This window comes from Triturus cristatus, chromosome 9 (genome assembly GCF_964204655.1).
Source record: "Triturus cristatus chromosome 9, aTriCri1.1, whole genome shotgun sequence".
In the NCBI taxonomy this organism is placed as follows: Eukaryota; Metazoa; Chordata; class Amphibia; order Caudata; family Salamandridae; genus Triturus; species Triturus cristatus.
In genome coordinates, this window is record NC_140592.1 from 1,147,255,663 (window position 1) to 1,147,281,965 (window position 26,303).

General features: G+C 43.7%; 1 protein-coding gene across 1 annotated transcript in view; it reads right to left on the bottom strand.

Moving 5' to 3' along the window:
* Positions 1 to 24,391: 24,391 nt before the first annotated feature.
* Positions 24,392 to 26,303, bottom strand: part of PLA2G4F (phospholipase A2 group IVF) — a 238,999-nt gene continuing 237,087 nt past the window's right edge. The window contains exon 20 of the mRNA XM_085627089.1: positions 24,392 to 25,209. Within this exon, the coding sequence (XP_085483215.1) occupies positions 24,977 to 25,209 (233 nt within the window). The 3' untranslated portion in view covers positions 24,392 to 24,976. The remainder of the gene's footprint in view (positions 25,210 to 26,303) is intronic.

Below are 26,303 nucleotides of genomic sequence, written 5' to 3' on the forward strand. Positions count from 1 at the left end.
GGCCCCAGTTTGGTTTTTTCTAACACAATCCACTGCATTTGGTCAGGGCTATGTCCCAACTGGCTGTAATGCTCGACAAGTGGTGCGCCTGTGACATGGCATCTTATTCTACTTTGGTGTTGCAATATTCTCACTTTAATCTTCTGCTATGTTTGGCCAATATATAATTGGCCACATGGACATAGGATCCCATAAATAACGTCAGTAGAATTACAGTTAGTATGGGAATAAAGTGTAACAGTGTGATGTTTGTAAACAAAGTTTCTGGATTGAATTGTTGTTGGGCATGCTTTGCACGACCCACATTTGAAATGACCTATAACAGGTGGTAAATTCCAAAGTGACTGGATGGTTGGTTCCACTGGGTCCTCAAGAAAGGAATGGACGACATGGTCCTTGATACTCATTGCTTTTTTGAAAGAATGCATTGGCAGGGTTGGTTGATCAATCTCAGTTGATACAAGGCTCCAGTGCTTGTTGATTATCCTTTTTACTGCGTTGCTTCTGGTAGAGAAAGTTGTAACGCAAATCATTTTATTCTTGGCTAATGCAGCAGGTTCTTTAGCCGTGAGTAAGGTTTCCCGTGGATTGAACCAAGCCCTCTTCTGGGCCCTTTTGACCAAACGTTTGGGGTATCCCCTTGAAATTAGAAGGGGGCAAGGAATCACCCCCAGCCACCGTCACGGCACAGACTGCTGAGCCGCAGGTCTCCGCACACATGTGGCACCAGGTAGGCCGCTGTTCTCTTTACCGTTCCGTGGTCCAGTGCATTGGTTCTCCTTGGACTTCTGCACCACTGGAGCCGGGGGGTCCTCCACCAGCCTCACGCAGCTCAGGGCCGTACACTGCCCGGCGCTCACAGGTTTGCCGGCAGCAGTCCCCTCCCGTCTGCGGGGCCCACTTCGCTTATTGGCCTCCCAGGCCCCAGGGCACAGCCCCGCCTCTTGAACTATGGGCCACCACTCGCACACTTTTGCTCCGAACTCCGCGAGAACGGCCCAATACAGGAGGGGTCGGGGTCTTGCCTCCGGTCGCTGTTACAGCTCAGCCTGCCGCGCTGCAGGCCACTGTCCACGCGTCACACCAGGCAGGCCGCAACTCTCTTGCTCTCTCCGGGGCCCACTGTGCTGGTTTTCGGGGCTCTCCACCAGGAGGCTCGATGGTCTTCCGGAGCCCAGTCCTCAACCCCCGGACCGAAGGCCAAGTCATAGAGCAGGCGATTGCGATGCAATTGCTTGGCGGAGCCAGAGAGACCGTAAAACACGTCTTATCCAGCCGCCATCTTGGCCACACCCCAATGATAAGTATTTAAAGCCTTCTTGTATATAGATTTGACGTTAAGGAGGCAATAACACCTCCAACTTCTTTCAAGACTCTTACAAAGTTCCCGTAGCTTCTTAAGCTCCTCATTGTACCAAGGGGCTGCTGAGGGATTGGCATCTCTCGGTTTGATTGTTGCGATGCCATCAGCCGATCTACTATTGACTATTGATCTACTATTGACCTCATTGTCTCCACTCATATGGGGAAGGTGCTCGCTCAAGGCAAGACTGTACTCGGCGGGGGAGACGCTGGCCCAATTTCCTTGGGATAGAGCGGAATGTGTCCTGCGTGCGCGGGGGTCACGGTCCAGAAACCAGTGAAAGTAGATAAGAGCATGGTCGGACCAGGTCAGGGATTTTATGTCAAGTACCGAGACTTGGCTGTTGGAAAAGATGATATCTAGGAGCAACAGTTACCTTCACAATGGTAACTTACAGGGTGTGTAGCCAAATGCACAACTCGCTGCCACTGTTATGAAGAGAGAGGCAGGGTCCTCTTCGAATTTCTTCTAAAATAATTTCTTATGCAAACATCAACGCACCCTGGCAAACAGAGGCACTGGCAAGCTCTGACCTTTCTATATTTAAGATTCTCTCTCCAATATTCTGAAACAAAACAAAAAGAACTTTCTAGAAACAACAAATTAGACACACACTATTTACGCTACAAGAAAACCAAATCAAGGCTGGTGATGTTTACCATGTACCAGAGCATATCTTCAACAGCTTATTAAGTATTCGAGATTTGCTCTTCAGGCTATCCAAATAAGTCTACACATACCATTAAAATCTGGGCACGATAGTTCCCAGCATCTTTGTTGCTCAGGACCTTTCCTTGGTAGTGGTAACATTTGCCGATTGCTTTAAACACGTGCTTTCAACTGGCATGAGCATGATCTTAACTGAAGCCTGTGCTACATACCTGCTCCTATTCCTGCCACTTCTCTAACAATGTGCTATGTGAGCAAAATGAGGAAGGAAGTAGGGGGCCAAAAGGCTGGCTGTAAAGCTGCCGGAATCTGTCCTTTCCATACCAGATGCTGCTACTAACAATAAACTTGTGGATGTCAAGGGTAGTATGCAGAATCCTGGAGTTCCTTTTCTTCCACCAGGGTTGAGTGAGATATGGGCACATCTTTTCAGTGGCCACAGTGACATCCAGAGAAAACAACTTCACTGGACAACTGGTGCCTTTCAAAATAAGCCCTAAGAAGGAAAAAGCCACAAAGGTAGAGAAAACCTTCCATAGCAATGGAGCTGAAGATGGCCACAAGGAATAAGAATCCGCCATGCCAGACAACCTCCCCCCTCCAGACACCATCCGACACTCCGTTCACCCCTCCCAGAGAGGGTTCAACTCTCTCCCACCCTCCCTATCAAATCAGAGCCCCGACACAGACAAGGCTTTCCAAGCCCATTCAAACCAACACCAATCTCCCCCTTCCATAACACACCACCCCCACAAGACCTCTGCCTTGCAAGCCTGCCTCCTCCCACCAAACTTCATCCTCCACTCGGTTTACCCTGCCTGACAGTGCCCAACTCTCTCCCTCCCCCCAATCCTAGTGGGTACCATGACACAGATCAGGCCCTCCAACCGCCCCAAGCAACACCCATCCCCACCTTCCTTAATCACCCACTCTCAACAAACAACCTGCAATCTCATGGCGCTACCCTTGAAGCCTATCTCTCTCCCTCTACTGCCACACAAGAGATGGCAGCGGGACCCCCGCCGAGACCACCCACCCTCAATATCCAGGACTTTCCATAGAGAATATTGGGGCAATTCCAAGACCAATAGCCAACGCAGAGAGCCCAGCCCACACCCATACCTGATACCTCCATTTACTGACACCGCTCACGCAAAGCCGCCCAATATCCAACTGCCTAGCTCATCCATGACCCCTAACTCGACTCAGTTTCAGAGACCCAGAAACAAAAGAGCTGCAACATACGCCCGAGATGCCTCTTCCCTTCCCTACTTAAAGACAAACCAGCGACTGGCCCTGCTGGAGAGCCAGCTAGAAACGGGGATTCTGGGCCTCTCCGAAATAGTATGGAACCTCACCACACTCCGAAAACCCACCCAACATCCACTTCCGATTCCCCCATCCGCAAGCACTAATTACTCAAGGCCTCTTGAGACCCAACAGCTCAGCTGGAACACAATCCCCCTCCCAAACCAGGCTCAGAGACCCAAAGAACAAGAGCCTCCTCGTCCACTAAAGAAGCGATAGATCTTGCCTCCACATTTGACACAACCAATACTGTCGCCTCCAGATCCAAGATTCAGGTGATAACTGGTATGGGAAGAGACTGCTACCCCACCAGACCCTTAAGACCACCAGCCCTCCTCACTAACATCCCCAGGGCTCCCTTATTGAAGAACCCCAATAACGAGGGATCCAACAGCAACTGCATGTTCATTAACTGCTGGTTGGCATCCAAACATGCAACCGAATTGGCAGAGACCATCCTTACACATGACATTGACATCACGTTCCTCACCAAAACTTGGCTAAACGAGTTCTCTCCCCCAATTTTGGACATGCTTATGCCCCCGGGCTTCACTACACAAAGACAGAAAAAAACAGAGAGGAGGGGGCATTGCAATCATACACAAGAACAGCATCTCCGTAACAGAAACTGACGCCCTCAAATATAACTCTTTCGAATGTCTTACTACAACCATTAAGATGAGTGACAACAACTCACTACTTTGTCATCTCCTCTACCATCCGCCAAGAAACACCTCCTCCTTCGGAGAGCACCTCTCTGACCTATTAACTCATTCCTTACTCCATGGCCCAAACAACATACTTCTAGGTGACCTCAACTTAAACTGGAAAGATGAAAACATCGGCCTAATCAAAACCCTCAATGATCTTCTAAGCAACCTCAATCTCACCTAACACTGCACTGAGAAAACCCACAACAAAGGCTCTATCCTCGACGCCATTTTCGCTCATGCAGACACAGTCTCCATCGACCACACTTTGCCTGTGGACTGTTCGGATCACCATATCATTTTGTTCCACCCAAACCAAAGGATCCAAGACCAACCCGGCACTCGGGACCCACTGCGCTGTTTGAGAAATATAAACCAAATCCCACTTGCAGACCTGGAGGAAAGGGTAAGCTCCCTCCACCCTTTACACATGGATGAACTCTCAGCAAAAGAACTCACTTCTTAGTACAACTCCACTATGACCTCCATAATGGACCAAATAGCCCCCCTGAAACTAAAAAGAGTCAGGCACATTCCTTCCAGATCATGGTTCAATTCAGACTTAAACTCAGAAAGAAGAGAACTAAGAGCGGCAGAAAGACTGTGGCAAAACAATCCGTCCACAATCCTACGAGCTAGACAAGAGAGAGATACAACAAACACATAAAAAATAAAAAAAATCCTTCTTTTGCAAGGCCCTGGACAAAGCAAAGAACAGACCCAAGGAACTATTCAGCCTCATCAAGCAACAAACCTCCAAACCCCCTATGACACAAGTTATAGCCTCCAAAAACCTATGTGACAACTTTGCCAATTTCTTCAATGACAAAATCTCCAAGATAGAACTCTGCTTGGTCGTACAGAAAAGCCCCCATGACAGTAAATCGCCCACTGAGTCAGATGATTTCACACCCAAACACCCCCCTAACTTATGGAATTCTTCCAACCCCATCTCCGAAGCAGAGGTCATCAAAATGATCTCTAACACCAAACCCTCAGCACAAGTCATGGATCCCATACCTGCCCAACTGGCCAAAAAGCTCAAACTATGCCTAGCCCCGAACTGGACTAAGATTATAAACAGCTCCTTGAGCACTGGAGTCATGCCTGACTGTCTCAAAATCAGCCAAGTCACTCCTCTACTGAAAAAACCTGGCTCTGACACAAACGATCTGAACAACTTCAGACCCGTCTCTAACCTCCCTCTCCTAGCGAAAATTCTGGAAAGATGTGTTCTCCTCCAACTCACTCAACACCTAGACAGCACCAACCTTCTTGATCCTCATCAATCGAGGTTCACAAAAGGATACAATACAGAGTCAGCGATCCTAAATGTAATCGACGATATGCACAAATCTTTGGACAAAGGCCAATGCTGCCTACTCATACTCTTGGATCTATCAGCATCCTTCGACACGGTTGACCACAAACTACTCATCAAAGCACTTCAAGAAAGGGTAGGAGCAGAGGAGGTGGTCCTAGAGTGGTTCACCTCTTTCCTACAGAACCGCACCCAAAGTATAAAAATCAAGAACTTCTCGTCTAACCCACTCCCTGTATGTAGGGGTGTCCCCAAAGGATCAGTACTCTCCCCACAACTTTTAAACATCTATATGGAGCCCCTTACCTCCATACTAAAAAAACCCATTCTTTTCCACCGCTATGCAGACGATACTCAAATTTACCTGGAAACCTCCTCCATCGAAGACATCCAGAGACTGAATGCCACTCTACGAGAAGTCCAGCACTGGCTCTCACGCAACCACTGAAAACTAAATCAGGATAAGACGGTAATCCTCCTCATCTCCAACATAGAGGAGAACCCCCAAATCACAGAATGGATAAAAGCCATCGAGGCTCTCAATCACAACCTCACCCTAGCTGATTCCGCAAAATCGTTGGGAATCACTCTAGACCCCACACTAGACATGAACAAACACATCAAAAACACCACAAAAACCGCCTTCCTCAGCCTTAAACTACTCAACAAAATAAAACCCTTCATCCCTCTTAGTGACCTCAAACAAGCTACACAATCCCTGGTACTGTCCAGCCTGGGCTACGGAAATGCAACCCTCACAGGAGCAGCAAAATCTCATCTAGCTCCAGTCAGATCAACTCTGAACGCAGCAGCCAGAATGGTCACCGGAGTAAAGATATATGATCACATCTCGCCTGCACTCAAAGAGTTAAAATGGCTCCCTGTCGAAATGCGTGCCAGCTTCAGAACCGCCTGCCTCACGCACAAAGTGTTGCACACAGGGAAACCCGCCTACCTGGTAATCCCAGGTGTAGTACTCCGCTCCGCCCACGGAGTGTACGTAGCTACCTGCTTCTCAGTTTATGAAGTAGGCGTAGCAGGCAGCGCTACGCACACGCCGCGGCGAAGCGGAGCTGCCCGCCGCCCGCCCGCCCTAATTTTAAAATAAATTAAAGAATTTAAAAGTAAATTAAATACCTTACCTGCGGTGCGGCGTCCCGGGGCTCCCTCTTCCTGCTTGACCGGCAACTTCTTCTCACAAATGCGCATGCGCGGACGCCGCGCATTTCTCGTGAGAAATGCGCACGCGCAGGCGTCTGCGCATGCGCATTTGTGAGAAGAAGTTGTCGTCAAGCAGGAAGAGGGAGCCCCGGGACGCCGCACCGCAGGTAAGGTATTTAATTTATTTTTATAATACTTTAACTTATTTTAAAATGAGGGCGGGAGGGAGGCGGGCGGCGCGTAGTGGGGCTACGCGGAGCACGCGAGTGTGCGTAGATTTGGCCACACTACGCGATGCTCCACATAGCCCCACTACTCCCACTACGCCCAGGGTTACTACCTGGCTGCTAAACTCCAGAAGGCCAGTCAGTCAAGAACCCTGAGGAGCACAAACACTCTACTCCTTATCACCCCGAAATCTCACAGACAAAAAATCGCATCTCGATCTTTTGCAGGAAATTCGCCGAAAATATGGAACTCCCTTCCAGTCAAAATCAGGACTAACCCCTCCTACATAAAATTCAAAAGGCAACTCAAGGACTTCCTCCTCAATCGATCTTCCCCAAACGGATAGCTACAAGCCAGTCGCCGAAGACAAACCATAGTAGCACACAGACACTTTGTCTTCAATGACCGCTACTTCACTCTCCGCATGACTCCCTCCCACCCCCCCACTCACCGGTCTAAGCCATCTGTGAGTCATTGGGTTCTCTACGACTACCTCGGCGGGGCGTCATATGTTCCCTGTCAAGTCTACCGCGATAACTGTCATATGGTATATTCTACTGCGATATCTTACTTTACGAGTGACATTTTTTTATATACTAAATTGCTTAATGTATCCTACGAGTGATTCTTATTGCAAAGCGCTCCGATACCTCCGGGTCTGGTTAGCGCTATATAAAACTCATAATAAATAAATAAATAAAAGACTGGAGACAGCAATTCAGGATAGCCAAAGAACTTCACCGGAACCCAGAATAGGCAGAAGCAGGAAGAGGTGGGATAGGAGGCATGGAAACACGGAGAAAGAACTCCAAAAACATTGCAACAGACCTTCTTCCAAGCCACAGCTGCTTAAATTCTCTCCAGACAAGATGCAATCCCCAAATTCCTCTCTGTCACCATCTTGGATTGGAATGGCCTGAAAGTTAGTTCACAGAAGAAGCCACTGCATCACTTCCTGTAGGAATGTTGGGAGGAGGAAGAAGACATGGACACTGAACCAACACAGGAGAGAGGCAAGGACCAAGGTCCTGGAACATAAACACTGGTAGCCCACCTGTATGAGGGAAGTATGGTTTATAATACATTAAGGGCAGTATTAAGAGAAGGCCTGTGACCGCCGGTAAGTACCGCTGAAACCACAGGTCTCCAGCGTAGTTGTAGGCTTGGCCCGGGGATCTCTTGCGGACAGACATGAGTGTGGAGGACCCTTACTCCAAACACCACCATTAAGACTTTGACACTTTCAGGGATCAAAATCAGCAGGTCTAGGATCAGCATCTGTCAAATATGACGAATCGGAATTCAAGGATGCTGCGTCAGGAAAGTGGAGTAAAGCAGTCAGCACAGTATAGACACCAGACCAGTCTTCCCCTCCACAAATGGTTGCACATCAAAGTCACAATGAAACACAGAACACGAAAAAGGGTAAATGCCTCCAAATTTCCAATACCATTAAAACTGGGGCCGGACTCTATTTTCCGAATAAACCTGATTTAGTGTAACTTGTGGAACTGCCTTGTCTTGCTGTTGTTATTTTGACTCCTGTTGTTTATTGTTTTTTTTTAAATTGAAATGGTACTGGTTGTTTGAGGCCCACATTTGTTGTTTGATAAAACCAAGGGCCATATGTAGGTACCTAAATACCGGTCGGTAACGGCCGAAAATCGGTAAATATCCCGTTACCGACCGGTATTTAGGCAATTGTGATGTAGGTGGCTGGATTTCAGGATTCGGTAATTTACTGAATCGGAATTTTGAGAAATAGGTAAAATACCGATTCGGTAAATTACTGAATCCTGAAATCCTATGTAGGGGGCACTCAAGTGAGTGCATTTCTGGATTCGTTATTTACCACCAACTACAAGTTGATGGTAAATAACGAATACCTTTTAAAAAGCAATTTTGTGCTTTTTGAAAAGTGCCATGTGGCAGACATACATGCCCTTAGGGCATGTATGTGCGCCACATGTGCACACATGCACGATTCAGGGGTGCAACAGGGTGTCAATGTGACACCCTGCCACCCATGAATATGCTCCCCCTATTACCGATTTGGTATTTACCGAATCGGTAATAGTGAATGGCTTCCCATTCATTCCTATGGGCCTCCAGGCCCATAGGAATGAATTGGAAGGGATGCATTATTACCGATTCTGTAAATACCGAATCAGTAATACCGAATATTACCGATTCGGTAATAATTACCGAATGTTTACCTACATTCTATTTACCGATTCATAAATACCGAATCGGTAAAATTCGGTATTTATGAATCGGTAAATAAAAATTATCTACATATGGCCCCAAAAGCGTATGTGTTGCTTTCTCTTTTCATAATTATCATTGGCTATATCGCTTGGTGTTAAAGCCTCCTTTTTCTTTTAAAAATGCCATCCTTCAGTATTGGATTCACTTAAGCAAAGTATGGGAAATAAATAGTTCAATGCAGATGCTCCCACGCACAATTTGCAATCGAAAACAAATATCACTTCAAAATTACACACAGGCAGCTTATAAACCCAAACATTACAAGTAGTAAACAGGAAAATATTACATTCACCAGCAGCAGCCTATTATTGTCCAAAATTGCAAATCCCCCCAAAACAATACTGTTCATAGTACTTTCCACGATCTAGATTCCAGACTAGAATATAATTTGCTTTTGTACTACCTGCTCGGATCCATCTAATCACATTTTGGATGCAAAATGTATCTAATTTGAAAACTGCGTGGCAGGGAAATAAGGGGGTGGGATTCAAAATCCTTTCATCGCACAAAACTAATAAATCCTGGCTTGTTTCAGCTCGAGGCTATCTGTTTCTCAAAGAACAAGTACAAAAGTTGCTGTTGAGGCACATGTATGTCCTCAATGGTTGCATTCAGAGTTCTATCATTCTGTAAACAAGCATTGGCAATGCCAATCGATCTTGCTTTCTGCCATCAGAGATTTCATTGAAGTTTGTGCCCTCGTTAGTCAAAACTTGTCTTTAATGCTATGCAGAGTGGCTCTTGGTCAAAATAATATAGCATTTACATAGCGTTTGCTGCCTTAGACTAACAACACCATAACCCAACTCAGTGGTATTCTTCATATTGACCCCAAAAGTGCAGCTGCAGATGAAAACAAGTTGAGGTGTCTCTCCAGTGAAAAGTATTTTTGCACTTTCAGGACTCATCCTTGGGAGTGGTATCGTTCAGGACTAAGCTTAACAATTGGGAATGCTAGTTTCTGGGTGGCCCCTTTTGTCATTAATAACGGTGGTGTTTTGGTGGCTTTGAAGCCCAGCCATACTGAACAGCCTTCAAAAATATAAGGCTACTGGGTTGTCTTTGGTAGATATCATCTAATAGTGAATGTCCTCAGTTTTTGTGGCCTGAAATGAATAAGTGGTGCTTGTTCACTCAATCTTCCAATATGGGTCACATTCGAATAGAAGAGCGAGTGGACATGCGCAGGACAAAAGAACAACACAAACAATGTACCTGCTCCTCTCTACGGTAACCCGTGCCCATCTCGTGCACGGCACACCATTTCCTGTACAGATACCTGTGCCCCCTACACCAATAAATGCATTGTACACTATGTGGCAAAGTTTGTAAACTTTACCCAACTTCGCCTATGGGTTAAATTACCTGCAATAAAGGTTTTGTGAGTTATTTTTCCCAGGACAACATTTTCTGCAAAAGGTAAGGGGTTTCTAGCTCCCACAGAGCCTACGGTTTGTAGAATTTGTTACCTACTTTTTTCAAAGAAATTTACCAGCTTTGCAAGGATTTTGTAATTACCAAAATAAAAAAAGAAACTTAAAATTTACAAGAGTTAACTGAATCAACTTCACACACTGATAGGTAAAATAGGTGTGTAGCATTCTAAGAATGAGGGGAGTGGCCACGCAGGCTAGATAACAGGAAGAAGAGAATGTGGGACCCATATATACCACCCACACATACCTTTCATTAAAGTTCATTGTATTCCTTTCCGTAAATCCTCTTATAAGAAAACTATAAGCGTATTCCTTAAATTGGCCAATCCTGTTTATGCAGTATGAATCCTAAATCTGGATCCATTTCCAGCCAAGAGTGGGATTACAGCTGAAAATGAAAGTGTTGCAACACACATAATGCAGCATTCATACTGAAGGTACACACCACACCACATCCCACTTATAAAGAATGGAGGCCATTGTTAGTGAAAAAATAGATTTTATTTCCATAAAACATATTTTTTAAATTATAATTTGAAAACAATTCTCTCGCATTTATTCAATTGCAGCATTGAGATTGGAATATAATTCATTACAAAGGACACATTATTCTACACTCCTCCCCAAACTGCATATTTTTGATGTTCAAATGTAGAGATAATTCATTAGAAAAGCAGCAAGAAAATTACTTAGCACTCCCACCTTTTACGCTTTGCAGGTTTGCTTGGATTTACTGTTCGGGTCCAGGGATTCATTACTGAAGTGAAACACGTGCTGTCCCCAGGTCCTGCTGACACTGTGATAAGTGTATGCAAACCACTCAAATTCTTTAGCGCAAAACCCAAAAAGCTCTTTGCCTCCCACAAAAAAACAATTCCAGCAACGCAGGCTTTTTTTCACCCAGATGGTAATAACACAACAGGATCAGATCGTTCTTGAACATCAACAAAAATGCTAATTCTGACAAAGGATCTGATGTTGTTGGAAGATTTATCTATGAGTGAGTGCTGGGTTGGCAGCACAGCAATATCCTAACTGGATGAGATGTGCTAACAATATCATAACCAGACGTGATGTGGTATGATAATGTCTATTGTAGGTGACAAATTACAGGAAACAGTATGCTGAATGCTTGCTTATCCATCAGGAAACAGAGCAGCGACATGAAGGGTCATCCGTTACATAATGGCGCATGGGAGACCTAGAACCACAATACTGCGATTGGATTGGCAGAGGATGCTTTTTTGGGGGGGAGGGGGAGTTTTATATAGCGTGAAGTTGACCTGAAGGTATCAGAGCGCTTTACATGAGCACCAGTTGTGTTACAGATGGGCACATTAATTTTTGTTAGGCACAGGGAGATTAAGGGATTTGACCAGAATCGCAGGATGTTGAGCGTGCCAGCTGAGACTCGAACCCAGTTCCCCAGCGTCGAGGTCGACCGCTTTAGCCATAAGGCCACATCCTCTACACATCTTCTTACACAGTCAAGGAAGTGTCATGGATGGCATACACAGTACATTGATTTGAGTCTCTTTGGGCAGATAATGCATGTTTTAGCTTCTATGCGCAGGGCTAATCTCAAAATCAGTTTTCAAAAATCTCTCAGTAAGTGTGGGTAAGGCAACTAATCCTTTATGGGTTCCGGAGTAGCGTGCTACTCGCCAAAAAAGCGATTTGACGCCTCGTCAAGGTTAGCAAGCGCTATATAAATGCAATTACAATACAATCTGTAGGCAATAATTTCTGATTTATCAATGTGGCTTCACCCTCACTTGTGGGCATGCCCATTAGAGACATTCATACAATCTACCTAATCATACGCCACATTCGGGTGCACAGTTGCACACAGTCACACTGGAGACAATGGTGGCGAACAAAATTCATCATGGAGCCAGTATCAGTTCCTCCTTTAGGGCCAAGGAACATCGCCCCGCTTTCTGCGAGAACAGCAGCTAAGCAAACATAAAATTGATAAAAGGGTCAATGGAAATGACCATTTTACATGTGCACTGTGGATCGGCCCGGTGGAGGGTTATTCCGGCTGCTGATTGGTAGCAGGAATGTTTTGCCTAAAGTGAGTATGTCGGATTTGCCAGCTGTTTTTGCGACGGCCAGCCCGATAAGAGCACTTAAGCCCACACCAATACTACTAGCTGTGTAACAGCCGGGCGCACTGCAGGCACAGGTTCCTAGTCTGAAAAGGAGCGCTACGTTAGCCTGCTCTGACCAATCATGACGCTACTCTCATGCTGAAAACAGCATGAAAGCAGCTCCAGGATTGGTTAGGTTCACTGACGCTTCACTTCACCATCTGCCCTGTGAGAGGAGGAGCTCAGGAGAGCGCCTGCAGTCCGAGAAGCAGCATCCAAAGGCGAAAGCTCTAAAATTTAGGTGGGTTACAGCCCTGTTTTACTACATAAAATTAGAAGCTTGCATTTTCACTAGTGATTCCTCAGTTGTGAATATCCAATTTAATAAACTAAATAGGGTGTCAGGCACAAACCCTCCCAGTTCAGTGTTCTCAATGCACGTTTGCCTGTCAGAGCTTTGATTACATGTAATTATGGCTGCATAATTCACTTGGGCCTGATGGTTCCACTCGAGCGAGTGACGTTTGTTTGCTCTCATTAAGATGACAGCAGATGGGCTCGGGATGCTTGCAGGCCTCGGCCGGGAGGTGTGAAGAGAACGGATAATTGTCACCAATGCATGATGGTGTCACTGTGAGTGAGAGACGTGTGACTACCATCGGCTGGGGAACGAGAGGGGCCAGGGAAGTGAAGGATGCCCCCTGCACGCTGTGCTCTCCCCAGGTAAGCAGTCTATGTATTAAGGCCAGGTCATAGTAGGATTTACGCGGGGCGTGGCTTGGAAGCCAAAGAAGATGGCCGCCGGATCGCGGAGCTCCTTACTGACGTGAGGACCGGACCTTCCACCAGGCTTCTTTTCTCTATCTTTGGGACGATGCTGACGCTGGCAAGAGGATATGAAACATAGCGCTTTCATTTGAGCCCATTTTCGACCTTCAGGGTGAGCTGTTTCACTCTCTTTCAGCGCATTTTCGTTCGCGCTCGTTTCTGTGGCCGCCATTTTGTTTTTTACCTCGGCGCAGAAAGCTATCTCCTCAGTTTTGGCTTGAGGTCATGACTTTTTTGTTTTCTACCTATGCAAGGTCGCTCTTGTTGTTTTTCTGAAGACTTGTTGTTTATAAAGAACCTGTGCAGCATATTTTTCTAAATGCTTTTTGCCTCATCTCTTTCCTTTTTTCACTGACTTTCGTCATTTGTGGCTGGACTTCTGCGTTTAATCATTTGCGTATCCACGTTCCTCCACACGTTTTATATCTTATTGTGTGGTTTACTATGGCAAAAGCCCGTGCACTCCGTACTGGCTCTACTCTGGGTGACAGCACCACGATGAGTGATCCTAACCCTTTCAGTGTATTACAAGACAATACGGAAGACCCTGAAACTACGCACCTCAATGCCAATACTACTCAGTCTAATTTACCTCGTGGTAATCCTAAACAGTTACCTAAAAATTCATCTACCGCTTCTACAAAACGCGTCAAAAAAGACCCGCCGTCTCCAACAGGCTCTACAACGACGTTATCCATGGAACTTCTTCTTCAAGAAATTCGCGCACTTAAACCTCATATGGAAGAGACCAACATTCGTCTCCAGAATCTTGAAGATAAATGGTTTCAAATGGAGCAACAGTCCTCACTGCTTTCTCAACGCGTTGATTCCATTCAGTCTGTCACGTCTCAAATACCTCCATTACAGTTAGAGGTCGCTCATCTCAAGTCTCAGATTGAGAATTTGGAAAATCGAAATAGGCGCAACAATCTGCGCATCTATGGCCTTGTGGAAGGAATTGAGGGCTCCGATGCGCCTTCTTTCTTTCAGTCATTTCTACCAACCCTGCTGGACATTCCTGAATCTCCAAAACTGAACATTCAAAGAGCTCATCGACTAGGCCAAAACTCTAAGTTTGCTTCCTCTACTTCCAAGCCTCGTGGTGTCATTCTTTATTTTTTAGAATACACAGACTTACTTAAAGTTCTCCATGCAGCCAAAAGTAAAGGGAGAGTGTCTTGGCAAGGTAATAATTTATTTTTTGCTCAGGATTATGCGAAAGCAACTGCTGACCGACGGAAACAATTTTTGGATATGAGGCCTGCTCTAAAGAATCTCAATGCTCGTTATGGCTTGTTTCATCCTTGTCTTATGAAAGTCACCCTTAACAACAAAACTACGACTTATGAAGACCCAGCACGCCTACAAGCCTTTCTTGACTCTTGTATTGAAGACAGCATGGAAATTCCTCGTGCTTCGAAGACCTGAGGATACTTAAGACTTATAACCTATATCTTATAGCTAAACGAATGCTTTATCTATTCTAAATGTTGTTGGTTTATACTTAATTTTGTTCTTCTGTTTTTCGTCATTGTATGTGATCATAAGTTTCGTATATCCTTTGTAATTGGTCTTCCTTTCCCCTTTTCTTTATTTTAGAAACAGCAATATATCGTCGTCCTTCCGTGATCATATCTCCACTGCCTGGATGGTGTCTTCGTTTTCCGTTTTGTATCGGAGTACCCCGCGTTTGGTGTGCTGTTTTCCTCATGGGCTTCCACCATCCTCATTTGTCCATGTCTTTTTGTGGTATGTGCTTTATTTATCCTTTCATCTTGTTCTTCTCTATTTCTATCCTCCTTGTCTTTCCCCCTTTCTCTATTGTTTTTGCCCTCGCTTCCCTATCCTATTTCCTATGTTGGGCTTTCTGTTATTTCTCTCATATCTTGTACTTCTTACCTCAGTCCTGCCTCTTCTTCCTCTTTCTTTTTTCTACTTCAATTCTTGTAATAATTTATAACTTCTTTTCTTGTTCTTCCTTTCCTCATTATGCTCTATTTCCTAGCTTCTCAGTTTCTGTCTTATACCTTTACCTCTCTCTTTGGTGTTATATTTCCTCTTTAACTTGTTTAAGTATGTCTATCTTTTCTCAAAGATTTTTTATGATACTTCCTTCTGGTACTAATTTAACGTGCACTGTACAGTTAGTAAACATTACATATGACTGTTTCTACGATAGTTGAAGAGTTAGTATTTATTTAGATGACTTTAAATATTGTATCGTGGAATGTCAAAGGCTTGGGTTCTCCCATTAAACGCCAAAGGGTTTTATCTCATATTGCTAATTTAAAAGGAGATATTGCGTTATTGCAGGAAACTCATGTAACTGAATGTGAATTAACTAAATTGCGTCGTCAATGGGTAGGCCATGTCTATGCTTCGCCTGGTTCAGGAAAACGAAATGGTGTGACAATACTATGTCACAAACGTTTAGACATTCAACTTGTGAAGCAAGAAAATGATTCTGAGGGTAGGTGGGTTGTTGTATCATTACTGATTAACAAAATCCCCTTAACCATTTTCAATATTTATGCTCCCACAACTTTAGACAAAACGTTTTGGCCTCATCTTCTTTCTTCTTTAATGCAATACACGGATGATTACTTAATTTTGGGCGGAGATTGTAATATGATTTTAGACCCCTTTTTAGACAGGCGATCCAAAGCCCGATTTTCTCCTTCTTCCATGCACAATCAGTTCACTTCCACTATTCAACAAAGATCTCTGGTAGACTCCTGGAGACTTTGTCACCCTACAATTCAGGAATACACATACTTTTCCCCGGCACATTCCTCCCAATCCCGAATTGATTATATTTTTATTTCCAAACCTCTCACACAACATATCTCCCATTCAGACATAGGATCCATTCTAATTTCAGACCATGCTCCAGTTACTTTAAGTTTAGATTTACTTCCCCCCAACAAAGGCACTAAGCGTTGGAGATTTAATAACTCTCTATTATTAGATCCCAAATTTTCATCATCATTTCTGGAATTTGCAACCTTATTTTTTGCTGAAAATGACACTCCCCATATATCCCCCCAACTCATTTGGGATACTTTTAAAGCTGCCTCAAGAGACTTCATTATTTCATTCGTGGCCCGTAAACGTCGAGCATCTATGCAGTCTATTCAAACACTTAATTCACAAATTAAGAAATTGGAACATTCTTATTATATAACACAAAATCAATCTACGCTGAATGATCTTATTAAAGCCAAACTCTCTTTTAATAAACTCTCTACGGAATTTGCAAACCTAATTCTTTTAAAGTCCAGTGCTAAATACTATAACGCTCAGAATAAATCTGGCAATTTACTTGCCAAGTATCTTAAGGTTAAAAAAGAACGCACAAAGATTGATTCTATTGTAACGTCTAATAACACAACTGCTCATATAGATAAAGATATTCTCTCAGAATTTGTTAATTTCTATCAAACGCTCTATACTCCTGAGTTTTCGCCCTCTTTGGCTGACATTTCCCATTACTTATCCTCTATTCCCTCCCCGTCTCCCCCGGATGTTGATTTCTCCTCTTTGGACTCAGATATACTCCCTAAGGACATTCTTAATGCTATTCATTCACTCAAAAAGGGCAAAGCTCCTGGGCCAGATGGCTTTACCATGGAATTCTACGCACACTTTGCCTCTTTCCTGGTGCCTAAATTACACCAACTATTTTTATTTTTCATTTCTTCTGGAAAATCTGAAGGCTCGTTTCAAGAGGCTCTAATATGTCTTCTTCCTAAGGACAACAAAGACCCTACTCTGTGTAAAAACTATAGACCCATTTCTTTGATTAATTTGGATTATAAAATTTTTGCAAAGATCCTAGCTCTTCGCCTAGATAATATCTTACCACGGTTAATTGGCAGAGAACAATCTGGTTTTATTAAAGGTCGTTACTTATCAGACAATACTCGTCTCTTTTTTAATGTTCTTAGTAAGTCCCATTCTCACCCAGGTTCTTTAGCGGCCATTGCATTAGACGCTGAAAAAGCTTTTGACAGAGTCAACTGGCAGTTTATTTTTTCCACACTTCGCTGGTTTGGTTTTGGTCCCAAATTTATTGCATATATCTCATTATTATATTCTTTTCCTAGATCGTTTATTTTAGCCAATGGCCTTATATCCTCGTCTTTTCCTCTCCATAGAGGGGTTCGTCAGGGTTGTCCCCTTTCTCCACTTTTATTTATTTTAGCGTTAGAACCCTTTTTAACAAAAATTCGTTTGAATTCTAACATTACCGGCTTCCCTTATGCAGACAGCAGTTTAAAACTTTCAGCGTATGCTGATGACATTCTTTTATTCATTTCAAATCCTCAATCATCCATTCCAGCCTTTTTATCAGAAGTCTCTGCTTTTGCTCTAGTCTCGGGATACAAACTCAACATTGACAAATGCGAAATTCTCCCTCTAAACAAATATTGTTTTCACGCTGATTTTGTAGACTCTTCCTTTCACTGGAACACTTCTAAAATTAAGTATCTGGGTCTATGGTTCACTCCCTCCCTTAAAGATACTGTGGCTCTAAACTTAAAAAACTTACAGCTCACTTTGAGTAACTCCACATCAAGATGGCATCCTTTATTCTTATCTTGGTGGGGCAGATTAGATTCGATTAAAATGATGTTAGTTCCGATAATCTTATTTTACTTAGCCAATCTCCCTGTTAATATTCCTAAATCTTGCTTCAAAAAAATCTATGGTATCTTATCAAAATTTTTATGGCAAAATAAACATCCTCGGATGTCCCTCTCCAAACTTAAACAGCCTAAACATATGGGTGGAGTCAATTTCCCTGACTTTTCTTCTTATCACACATCGTTTTTTCTCAAACACTCTTCGTTTCTACTTTCCACAGATCTGGACACTTTTAATCCTCGTCCCTTGTGGGTAGAGTTAGAATCTTCATTTTTCCATCCATTCTCCTTTGAGGAATTTTTGTCCTTAACTCACATCCCATTGAAAATGTCACTTCCCATTCTTAAGAATGCCCGAAAAAAATTTTCAGCCTCTTTTGTTTGGAGGTCTTGATGATCGTACCCGTTTTCTAAATTCCCCAATTTGGTATAATAAGCATATTAAAATCAAAAATAGGACCCTTTTTTGGAAGGATTGGCTAGCACTTGACCTTAAGTGGACCCATCAACTATTTCAAGAAGACGCTTGTATTCCCTTCTCTGTACTTCGCACCCGCTTTTCTCTTCCCTCTTCCTATCTATCGAAATACCGACTATTGACTTCTACTGCTTTAAATTCTTTCAATACCTTATCCTCAGTCCATATTCATACAACATCTTCTCCTCTCACACTTTCTTCTCTACGTACCCCAGCCTCGGCATCCACTATTTATAAAAAATTAAGATCTACATCTCTTTCCCGTACCAAGTCTACAACGGAATGTAGTTGGGAGGTGGATTTGGACATATCTTTTTCCGTTTTAATATGGGAAAAGATCTGGAATAAAATAAGGAAGTCGTCAAGAGCAGCTAATATCACACAAACTTTATTTTTTCTTTACAATAGACTCCTAATTACTCCGGCCAAACTACATCGTATAGACCCTACTATTCCCTCTACTTGCTGGTCATGCCCTGCCCCTAATGCAGATCTTTACCACATGCTCTTTACCTGCCCTCCTGTTCACGCTTTTTGGATCAAAGTTTGGCAGCAAATTAACAAAATTTTTCACACACATATCCCTTTTTCTTATGCTCATATTTTCCTAGGTAGTATCTCAGAGGTATGGTCTTCTCTCAGATCTTCCTCCTCTATTGTGGACTTACTTTTAGCCGTTGCATTTCAACAAATTACAAAATCGTGGAAAAATGCCTCTAACATTTCATTCCAAGCCTGGTGGTATGGCGTCTGCTATAATCACAGATTAGATCGAGCTTATGTTTATCCAATTGCTTTGGCCATTAAACGAGATCTGTTGTGGTTACCAGTCACTAATTTCCTAAATGCCTCTGCTCGTGCTATACCTTTGCATACTCCTTGTAATGAAGAAGTATCCAAGCCTCCGTGAATTCAATAGGAAAATTTAATTTATCTATTGTTAATATTTTAAGTGTATAATGCACGTTTGTTATTCATACTATTTTTATCATTCGCCGAAATGTTTATATACTGTATTCTAGTTACGATACCGCTGTATATCTTCTGATTTTCTCTCTCTTTCCCACTTCTCCCTTTCTATCTTTCTTTTCTTTCTTTCCTTTTCTTTCTTTCATTTCTCTTGTTCTATAATCAGTTTTGGATTTATATTACGTTATATGATGTATTTTGAATTGTTATATTTCTTTTTTATATCCAATAAACTTTTTCTTTAAAACTAAAAAAATAGTAGGATTTACGCCACGTAGCAAAGTAAACAAGCATTTGCAATGCAATAGGTCTCGCATCTGCAAGAGTTTAAGCTATCTGCATTGTAAATGGAAATGCCTTTTATTTAAGTTTTAAAAAGCAACACATAAATAAAAGACATTGTCGTTTACAATGCCAATAGCTCAAACTCTCCTAAATGCGAGACCTATTGCATTGCAAATGCTTGTTGTCATCTGAGCTGTAAATTCAGCCTGACCACGCTCACATACAACATTCAACTCACAGAAAGTAAACAATATCCAAGCTGCAGGCATTCCACACTTCGGCGGTTCATCAAGCTGCATTGTGGGAGTTGAAGTTTTGCCCTGAAACAGTGAAACCATAACGATGGCTCTGGAACAAATGTGAGTCAAGTGTGGCCTCCACATTCAAAGGAGAGGCGGGACTATTTTAAGGACTCTGCAGCAGTTACCTCAGCAATTTCACGGCTTATGAGAAAGGCATTAACCGAAACGCGTCATGCCATATAGTGAATAAAACTGCCTTCCTAATGTGGGAAAGTGGACATTATCGGAAAACCAGAGATCATTTGGCAGTTTACAAAGCATAACATTTTTATTTTGCTAATAGCCTCTCAATGTATGAATGTTATTTTCTTTCCCTTGTATTAGACCCCGTTTTTTTGTTTTTTACACTTCGAGCCAGAAGCCTCTAGGTAATCATCGCGCTGTGCAAGTATGCCCCCGACTGTGATTTTAAAATCAGCGATTTTAATACTTTTGAATAATTTGTTGGCCGAATTCACACACCTGGTGTTATTTACTCCTATGCTGCCAAAATTTCCTTGGCAAAATGCTCCTCCGCTAACCCCCTGCTGGCTCCTCTTAGCAAAACGCATTTTATAAGTTTGCCAGTCAGACTGACTGGCAAACCTGTAAAATGCGAGTTTGTCAAAGCAAAATGTTTGCATACATAATCTGTAGCAAAATTAAAATAGCAAAACATAACATTAAACACTCAAAACAACACGTGTCAAAAAAGTGCATCTTTTGTACATGTGCCACTTAAAAGCCTCTGCTTTAGCGAGTGCTACAACTGCTATTGTTGCAGTGTTTTACAAGCGCTTCGTGCGTGCTCTGATGCCCTGCCAGTGCATGTTCTTGGTGTTCTGCAGTGCACCATCACATGTGGCATAGAGTACTGTGTGCGGTCCTAGGATGTACAACATGGTGTATATTTGCAGGAAGTGGTTTTGTGCATTCTTCTGAAACCTAAATGTTTTGTGTATTATCAACTCGCCGCAGCAGTTGCCCTCAGTATGCACAGTTCTTTGTACGCACAGGCCACGGACAACTTCAGGATCTGTAACACATCGTATTTTTCAAGGAACAAGTCAACAGGTACCAGTTGCTGAGACAGTGAGTTGTAAGTACGTCTTACAGCCTGTAGAGCTGTCATGAGAAGATAAACCCCCTTACCAGCAATCAAAGCAGCTTGGATAGCTGTGCAGCCATCTCAAGTCAGCATTAAACGGGGCGCTTCGCTTTGTACTCTGGTACATGTAGTTTTGAGTTTGCAAAAAAAGCCGGTCAAGTGCTGGAGCGTAAGGGGAAAACTGAAGGGCAACTTGAGATTTCCTAATATTGTTGAAATGTAAGTTGTCAATGATGGCACATGACCCAGCTGCACAAACAGAACCTGTTAAAAATGCAGAGAACAGGAATGTGCAATGCAGTGTGAGGAGGTAAAAGACGCACATCATCCGGCGAGCGATGCTCAGTGCTGCAGCCTTGCTGAGAAGCCCTCCTGCAAACGGCTCACGACAAGAAGATGAAAGGACTTCGAAGGGCCCGAGAAGCTGGCAGCCTGGCCTGGTCTGTGCAGCACTTTCTTTAGTACATTTCAAATTCAATATACAACATTTCCATCAAGTGAAAGCCCTCGCAAGCAGCGCCTGCAGCGACCCTTCTGGTTCTTTCCATGGCAGCGCCGCTTCATTCATTCACAAGGAGTCACCAGACTCTAGGGCAGGGCCGGGGGTCGGGTGATGCCCACCCATCTTAGCTGCATGTCTGTGGGAGGGTACAGGGCTGCACTGGAGGATTCTGTGAGTAGAGCCCACCGGTCAGAGGCGCAACTAGAGCCAAATTTCGGGGGGGGGGTGGGGGGGGGGGGCTAAGCCAAAATTTCGGGGGGGGCTGAATCTTTAAACAGTAGGCAGAGTGGCGCTGATTTCGGGGGTGGGGGGGGCTGAATCTAGGTAGAGTGGAGCTGCAGGGGCTCTTAGAAGGGGTGAAACAACAGTGAGGCCTCATTAACATGCAAATGGTATTTTTAAAGACCTGTGAAGTGCTCGGGCGCGGCTTTGTGTCAGCCCAGGAAGCTGTCTCATCCCGGGCTGCCACACACGACGGGGGGGGGGGGGGGGGGGGGGCTGAAGCCCTTTGAGTTCAATAGGTCTCGCAATTGCGATATTTTGAGCTATTGGCATTTTAAATAACAATGTATTTTATTTCTTTTTTTAAGAACCGGCAGTAATAAAAGGCATTGCCATTTACAATAGCAATGGGTCAAAGTTTCTAAAATGTGAGGCCTAGTGCATTGCAAATACTTGTTATAGACAGGAAACAGTCAAATTCATACAACTCTAGGAATTAATATTGCGTGTTCAAAAAGAGGTACGTTCTGGTAATATATGAACAAATATATGCGCTGTTAATATGTAACAAATATATGCAAGGGTGTTAGCACATTCACTAATGTTACTTCCCATGTAAACATAAAAATAAAAAAATATGCAGTGTCTTTTTATTTTGCTCCCTCTCGCATCCCATATTTCTGAAAAGCTGCAGAGTACACAGAAGGCTTTCCAACTCAGTGGGACAACAGGTAAATAAAGAAGGAGAGCGAGACAGAAAAATAGAAGGGAGAAAAGGAGAAAGGGACAGAGAGAATTAGAGAGAGTGAGGGAGTAACAGAGAGAGAGAGCATGTTTGTTAAAGAGAGTGCGTTTCAGAGAGAGAACAGGAGTGTGTGTCAGTGAGAAAAAGCAAGAACATGAAAATTCGAGTGCATGTATCAAGGAGAGAAAGAAAAGACAGAGTATCTGTCAGAGAGAAAAAGACAGAGTGAGAGTGAGGACGTGTGTGTGCGTTAGAGAGAAAGTTAGGTAAGAGAGAACGTAACAAAGATACACCGAGTCCCTGTGTTTGTGCATCAGAGAGAAAAAGCGACAGAGACAAGATAGAAAGGGAGGGTAAGGGGGAGAGAGAGAGACAGAAAAAGAGAGACAGGAAGAGAAAGGAAGAGAAAGAGACAGAAGCAGAGGGAGCGAAAGTGAGAGAAGGAATCGTATGTGAGCAGTGCCTCAAAAAGGGTTGTAATTATTTTCGGAAGCCGGACATAACCAGGGCGGCTGCTAATGAATTTCTGCTCCAGCGGCTGAAGTGAAGAGAGGTTAGAGGTAAGGGGAGTGTGGAGAGGGGATAGCTGGGGGAGGAAGCGACAGGAGACGGGGGAGAGGGGACACCGAGCAGGAGGAAGGGTAGGCTAAGAAAGTGAGCTGGGTCAAGGAAGGGGGAGAAAAGGAGCACTGGGAAGTGAAAAGACACGGAGTGGGGTTGATAGAGATGGGGGAAATCCCACTGTGTAGGGGTCAGAAGGCAGACAAGACACGGCATGAGGGGTGGTGGGGAAACAACCAGCAGCTGAGATCATCATAGACGCCGTGCGCGAGCAAAAGGAACGGGAAAGCACGCACTTCGCACATAAAATAAAACAAGCGTGCGTGGCGACTGGAATTTATTTCCAAATGAAATGCGCCCTGGCTTCGGAAAACGAGGGCGAGAGAGGCAGGGGAGTGAGAGTAGAGCAATATAAACAAGCGCGCGTGGCGACTTTAATTACAAACAGATGACCCCTTTCTATAGGTCACTCCTAGAGCAGCGAATCGAGCAGAGCATCAAAGGGCTGGGTGAGAAGGGAGGGGGGAATGGAAGGAGCAGTGGAGCAGAGCGGCTAAAGTGAAAGAAAGCTAGAAGGGAGGGGGGAGTAGGAGCAGCTGTGTACGTGCATGTGATCGTGCACTCAAGGTTTAGGCCAGCCAAAACTGTGGGTAGCACTTTGAAAATCCCACATATAAAATGTCTCTTCGAGCCTTTGGCTCGCGAGACCTAAAAAGTGAAATGTGTAGAGTTAAGTGAACAGCCTGAGACGGGTTGTGACATTAGTCTGTGAAAGGCTTTTAAAAAGCAGAAACCCTGGGATGTTTCCCCCTGTGCGTGTGTATATCAGTGCTCAGCAGTGCTTGGTGGATGCTCGCACGAGCAGCTGTCTGCTCCCGAGAGGTGCCGGAGTTACCCCATAAACAGGAGCAGCCAGTGACATTTCAAGGTGTTAGTTATTTACTAATTTGACGGGGGGTCCAGGACTATTATTAAGTTATTCCCGTTAGCCGTCTGTGAGCCCACAGACCTGCTGCTCTTGATTAGCCCCACCACTTTTAAATGTCACTAGCCACTCCTGCATGGAGGAGCAGATATGTAAAATTCAGTGGGGAGGATACCAAAGTAAGATTTTGGTTTCCTTGGATGAAGATTTAAACGTAATTGTGAAAAAGAAATATATTCTTGAGGCTACGTTATTGACTATGGAATCAAGAGACTGAAGTTCTATTTCTGGATTCTACATTTGAACACATTGTTTAGTAACCAACTACCATTCCTTTTAGAGGCATAAAATGATGTCTGCCATTGAATAGATAATATTTGAAAATATATTATGCGGAAGCTATTCTTCGTTGGAGCAGATGGCGTTAAGAAGATATTTTCTTAATTCATGCTTGTTAATGTGTTTCCAGATCCTGTGGTGGCTCAGTGGACTAATGTATTCACTCCAGAAGTCTGTGATTCACCTCAAAGATGGTTTCAAATTCCGACGGGTCCAAAAGTGTGGGTCACAACAAGCCCACAAATAATGTGCAATTGGTTGTCATTTATGAATTATTTTTTTAGTGTGCGTCTACTCTCTCTAATGAGAGTAAATTTGCCAACATTATGTTTTGTTGTAAGTATTGAAAGCCTACTGACTGCACTTAGAGAGACATGAGAGTGAAGAGGTTCAAATCACAGTATCAGCATTTACTTCATCTTCAGTCAAACTCCTATGGTCTTAACATGCCTGAACTGGCTCCTACAGTGTCTTAACAGATGCAGGAGACCAATAATCCAGACTGCCCAAAGTCCACCAGGGTTGGCTGCCTAGGGGGAAGATTTAACCCGTTTGTGCTCTCTGAACGTCCTCCGTTTTAGCGCCAAGGCGAGAGCTTCAAGTATGGTGTCTCTGTTGTTCAAGACGTTGTAGCGGCTGACTCCCAGCAGTCTGTCAAAATCGCAAGGGTCAAAGGTGAAATTCGCAGAACGATAGGGTGAGTTCCTCCCTGAGATATGAAACTTTCCAAAGGATTTCTCTTCTTCTGTTTCACGCTCAATGCCTAAACAAAGAGAAGAAAATTAAAATAAATGTCTGATCTTTATGTAAAAGACCCATGTGGTGATATTACAGAAGCGCCAGCCGACAATCGACAATCACGCTCTGCTACTATAGCATACATCCTACATCTCTTTAAAACCATTCACTCCCGGTGGGAGGATGAATAGTATCCGATATTCCTGACAATATTTTATTACATTAAAATGTATTGTCTTTTATATAAATAAGTAGTTAAATCCTACGGGGAATATCCTCTTTTGGCATTAAAGGGCGGAATAGGTTAAGTTACTTAATTAAAAAGCGGACATTTTAAATAAGAAATCATCTTACATGTTGATATCGAGATCTAGAAACCATACCTTTTGAAAGCAGTCTATAAGCGTCCGCTAAATGGTGCCTGTTAAACATTTGGGAAGTAACCAACCAAAGATGCATGGAGCGGACGTGGATCAACTTGGGTCTGGCAATAGCCAAATGCAATATTGCGCACCTTTGGGGTGTGGCGCAAGCACCACACCTGGGAGACTGGAAGAGAGATATAGACTGGTGCATATCGGCTGAGAAGGCGATATATGAGGGACGGGGCTGTCCTTGAAAGTAGGCATCCTTTGGGGCAAATGGAATGGATATCCGTGTGGGGTCTCTGCACTCCCCTCATTCCAGACGGTGCTGGTGCATTGCTTTCTAATGATTCCAATTCAAATGCCATGGTTTGTGATGCAGGGGAAGGGAGGGAGGGAACACAAGTAATGTTAAATGATGTACAATCTGTACTTTTGCCGTGTCAGTGTATGACGTTGTGTTGTATACTTGTCATTTTATTGCTTGCTATAATCCTAGTAAAAAATCTTGAGAAAATAAACAGTGAAGCAAAGATAAAATGGACAAATATGAAAAAATCGTGACACCTTTTCAGACACATGTCAAGAATGATGCTATCGGGTATGGGCTGCTGTGGTCATTGCACTTCCGGAAGAATTGTTGGGATGGGGCTTATAGTTACTGAGCACAAACAGTAGCCAGCCACAGTTAATGTTGCTAGCAGTAGCAGAAGATTTTTTATCTAAATGTTTATGGTCTAATGCAATGTTACCT